Consider the following 4,313-nt stretch of genomic DNA (forward strand, 5'->3'; position numbering starts at 1 on the left):
TCCTGAGAAACCAGCAGAAGATCAAGGTGACAGTGGCCTGAGACGGATGCCACAGTCCTGTCCTCCCACGGCTGGGTCCCCTGCCCCCAGGGACAGAGACCACTGAGGATTAAAACAAAGGGAACCAGATGCTGAAGACAGAGAAGGTAACAGGACCCCACGGACGGCAGTGAGGGGAAACCCCTGTTACCCCATGGAAGGGCTTGGAAATAGCACCAGAGCAACCAGAGGGGCCTGGACGAGGGAGCGGGTCTGATCGGAGAGGGGTGGGTGCTGGGCGTCTGACCTCTGTCATGCTGAGATGGTCCCCCTACACCAAACCCAGGGGCCCGGGCTCCACCCACACGGGGGTGTCCATCCATCTCCCCTGGGGGACAAACGAGCAGTCCTCACACCCAAGAGTGAGTGACAGACTTTTCGACAATCTCCTCAAGCATTTATTAGACATTTTAGGTGCCCTCCACCAGCCTCCGGGGACAGAGTACTCAGTGACGGGGTGACCCTGCCCTCAAGGGACTCACAGCCCGTCTCCTGAGGGCAGAACAAGGAGGAAGCTCAGTACTTGTCGGGCAGGCCAGGGGGTCGGAAGTGGTTGGGGTCTCCGCCACTGCGGCCCCATTCATTGGCAGCCTGGTCAGCCTTCGAGTCCTCCGCTCCGTGGCCGCTGTCTCCATACTTAAAAAGGTCTGTGACTCTCTGCAAATTCTCTCTAGCATCGCTGGGATGGAGGAAGGCAGGTAAGAGATTAAGTAGGGGCTGAGCAGCAACATCCCCCCACCCCACCAATCTCTCTTCGTCCCAAGGGATGGCGAGAGGAGCCAAGACCTGAGGGGCTGAAATACTGACCGTGCTCCAGGCACAGCCCAGCTTAGCCCAGGCTGGTCCGCTTTCCCTGCAGGAGGGCGGGAGTCACCCATTGCCAAGGGCCTTGCTCTGGCTCTGTCAGCCACTCAGACCCCACACTGGGCACAGAGGGGAGGCGGGGCAGGAGGAGGAGCCACAGTCTCTAAGGAAACTTCTCTAGGGCTTGTCCCCTCTTGGCTAATAATGGTGCCCAGCTCAGCTCACCCATCCCTGCATCCCCAGGGCCCATGTTACCTGATCTTTTCAGCAGCCCAGACGCCCCCAGGGCCCCTTTGTGCAGCATCATAGTTGCCCCGGGCATGGAAGTATTTGTCGGAATTTTTGTAATTGGCTTCTATCATGTCAGAGTAGGCTCTCATCATGTCCCAAGCCCCTGCAGAGAAAAGGATCAGGCAACAGAGATGTCAGGTGGACAGAAAGCCCTTGACACACCGTAGTTCCGAAGAATCAAGGAACAGCAAATCTACCACTGACTCAAAATTTCTGCCCGTGCTGCCAGCACCCTTGGGCACCATAGGCTGAGAAGAACAAGTCTTCCTGCTGGTTGGTTCCCCAGGTGTCGCCAGCGAGGGGCTGCGGGTGGGGCACAGCTGTGTTGCACCTGTGTCTCTGACCCTGTACTATCTCTGGGCTCCATCCCCTTAGGGCTCTATGTGAGCTGTTCAAGGAGAGGAAGGAAGAATTATAGAACAGGATTTCTCAACTTCAGCACCACTCAGGTTTGGGGCCAGATAATTCTTTGTTGCTCAGGCCTGTCCTGAGACTGCAGGAAGCGTAGCAGCACCCCGACCTCTGCCCACTAGATGTGGGCAACGTATTCTCCAAGGGTCACAACCAGAACTGTTTGCAGACATTGCCGAATGTCCCCAGGCACAAAATTGCTCTTGGACGGGGAGCACTGCTGGAGAACGAAGCCAAAGATGATAAGATCCAGGGGACTTGGGTAAGTTAGCAGGTGACAGGAAGGCAGATCCTGAGAAAGGCTCAGGAGTACAGTGCTTCTGCCCAGAGTGCTAGGAAATCTATTCTTGCAGCGGGAAGGCACGTGACTATGACCCGAGTCCCTCTGAGTGTTAGGGGCATAAATGGCATCCTGACAACTTTCTAAATGGACCATACCAATGATGGGGGTGGCTCGAGGGGGCCGGCGCTAGAGCCCTGGGCCATGAACCATCCTTAGCTCCACTTTCTTTTTTTTTTCCTCTTTAAATTGTTTTAATGTTATGTTAATCACCATACATTACATGGTTAGTTTTTGATGTAGTGTTCCATGATTCATTGTTTGTGTGTAACACCCAGTACTCCACGTAGAACGTGCCCTATTTAATACCCATCACCAGGCTAACCCCCACACCCTCCCCTCTAGAACCCTCAGTTTGTTTCTCAGAGTCCATCATCTCTCATGGTTCGTATCCCCCTCCGATTTCCCCTCCTTCATTTTTCCCCTTCTGCTATCTCCTTTTTTTTTTCTTAACATATATTGCATTATTTGTTTCAGAGGTACAGATCTGTGATTCAACAGTCTTGCACAATTCACAACGCTCACCATTTTGCTGCACTTTCTAATTACCGGGGTGCTCTGCAAGTTTTGGAGGCCAGGTCACACCCCAGGTCAGTTCCCTGAGCCTCTCGGGGCGGGGGCGGGGATGGATCTCAGGCATCCGGGGTTTGTAATGCTGTCCTGGTGCGTCCGACACATAGTGGAGGTTGAGAGCCACCCAGCTTTCGGGAGTGGTACTCAGATACATCTACCTGGCAAGAGCTCTGAACTCAGGCACAGCTGGGTTCCACCCTCTGCTCTGTGACCTGCTGCCTGGAGGTTAGTCCCTGACAATGGACTCAGCTGCTCTAGCAAGCTCCCCTTCTTGTGGAGAAGATGCCTGCCTCACCTAGGGGTTTTGAAGCCATCGTATGCGAGCAACTGTCCCAGCCTGACCAGTACTGTCCCTGTTTGCCTCGAAGCCCCCCAGTTAGCACGGACAGTGTCATGGAACCCTCCCCAGACCCGGGCAAACCAGCATAGCTTGTCACTCTACATTGCATGAAGGTGCTGAATTCCAGTGCAGGCTCGAGAGATGTTATTCGTGCCCCCGCCATTTTTTGGTCTGGTTAAGGGCTAGGGAAGGGTAGGAAACAGACCTCCCAGGGACAGCGTCACTGTCAAAAGGAAGCATCAGTGAGAGCTAAGCTGAAGGTGTCTGTAAATTATCCCATCAGGAAATGGCAGGAAGGATGGAAGGGAGGCAAGGGGGAAGGGAGGAAGAAAAGAAGGAAGGGCTGGATGAAGGGAGAGAGGGAAAGGAGAAGAAAAGGTGGACAGCTTTAATCATACACTGTGCCTTTTGTCTGCAGGAAATTTTATGCCATTTCAATACTTATTCTGCCTCTTCAATTCAAACTGACCCTTCAGCTGGGAATGATGATTGCTCTTTCTCTGGTAACGGATGGACACAAATCCTGTGATTTCCGACTGGGTTGATGAAGAGCTCCCCACACCCTGGGCACATTCTACCACATGGGGCAACACAGCTCACAGAGCAGCTACAACCCTTGAAAGTGCTCAGGGCAAATCCTAGTGGGCCGTGGATGCCACCCCCGTCCAGCGACCTTACCTTGAGCAGCCTCACCGAAGAAAGCGTACCATTGGCTGCTGACACCCAGGGCCAAGGAGCAGAAAATGAGGCCCGTGAATAGCTTCATGGTGCTGAAATGAAGGAGAGGGTCAGGGGGCAAGGACAGAACCCTCACCCCCCCTTTGGGTTTGGCAGGTCACAGAGAGCATGGTGCTCATTCCACTTGTTCTCAGTAGACTCTTCAGGTCCATGTAGGATAGAAACATTTCAGTAGGTCCTCACTCGGAGCCACAGTCCTTGGCTGAACCCATCAGCCCTGCCCCCCAGGGCTGGCTAAGAGGTCCCCAATGTAGCACTGATGGAGAAACAGGGCAGCTGGGACCAACCTGTCCCAGCCTAGAGCAGCCTGCCCTCAACCAAAAAGCTTATAATCAGCCAGTCTCCCATGTGCCACTCTGCAAGCGCAGACCTCATACAGGACAAATACAAAGAGAATAATTATTTTGAAACCTGTTGGGAAAGAGAAGAGAATCTGGTGGTTTTTTCAACCAGTCCCTCCCTGGAGTAGCCCCTCACCTGAGTTCCAGTGGAGCAGAGCTGCTGGTCCCTGCCTGCTGGGGAGAGGTAGCTGCTATTTATACTGAGCCCTCCCTGCTGGGCACACGGGAAGAGAAGAAAAGCCAGACTTGGTGCCTGGAACAGTCTCCCCAGGTCATGGCCCCTAGAGACCTGCAAAGGAGAACTTACTGGACGCCCAGGGTTTTCTTCATCCACAGGTCAATTCCCGGTTGTGCAACCCTGAGGAAAAAATGTGAGCTGGTTCTGCTGGCAGCCGGGACTCAGGAGGAGGGCCCCGCTGTTGGAGTTGGAGGGGCT

At 54.0% G+C, this 4,313-nt stretch overlaps 1 protein-coding gene across 1 annotated transcript; it reads right to left on the reverse strand.

Moving 5' to 3' along the window:
• Window positions 1–406: 406 nt before the first annotated feature.
• Window positions 407–4,077, reverse strand: LOC113915220 (serum amyloid A-1 protein). The gene is made up of 4 exons (XM_027581040.2): window positions 4,014–4,077; window positions 3,477–3,568; window positions 1,099–1,237; window positions 407–718 (listed from the first exon to the last, which is right to left on the reverse strand). The coding sequence occupies exons 2-4, from the start codon at window positions 3,562–3,564 to the stop codon at window positions 556–558; spliced, it is 390 nt and encodes a 129-aa protein (XP_027436841.2). The 5' UTR covers window positions 3,565–3,568; window positions 4,014–4,077; the 3' UTR covers window positions 407–555.
• Between the last annotated feature and the right edge of the window lie 236 nt (window positions 4,078–4,313).

Source organism: Zalophus californianus, chromosome 11 (genome assembly GCF_009762305.2).
Source record: "Zalophus californianus isolate mZalCal1 chromosome 11, mZalCal1.pri.v2, whole genome shotgun sequence".
In the NCBI taxonomy this organism is placed as follows: domain Eukaryota; kingdom Metazoa; phylum Chordata; class Mammalia; order Carnivora; family Otariidae; genus Zalophus; species Zalophus californianus.

Bases quoted from the DNA above. Each gene is read 5' to 3' on its own strand.
- LOC113915220 (XM_027581040.2), bottom strand. From the start codon at position 3,564: ATGAAGCTATTCACGGGCCTCATTTTCTGCTCCTTGGCCCTGGGTGTC. The intron at 1,238-3,476 runs GTAAGGTCGCTG...TTTTCTCTGCAG, and splicing joins CTTCGGTGAGGCTGCTCAAG to GGGCTTGGGACATGATGAGA. The intron at 719-1,098 runs GTAACATGGGCC...CCTCCATCCCAG, and splicing joins TGGGCTGCTGAAAAGATCAG to CGATGCTAGAGAGAATTTGC.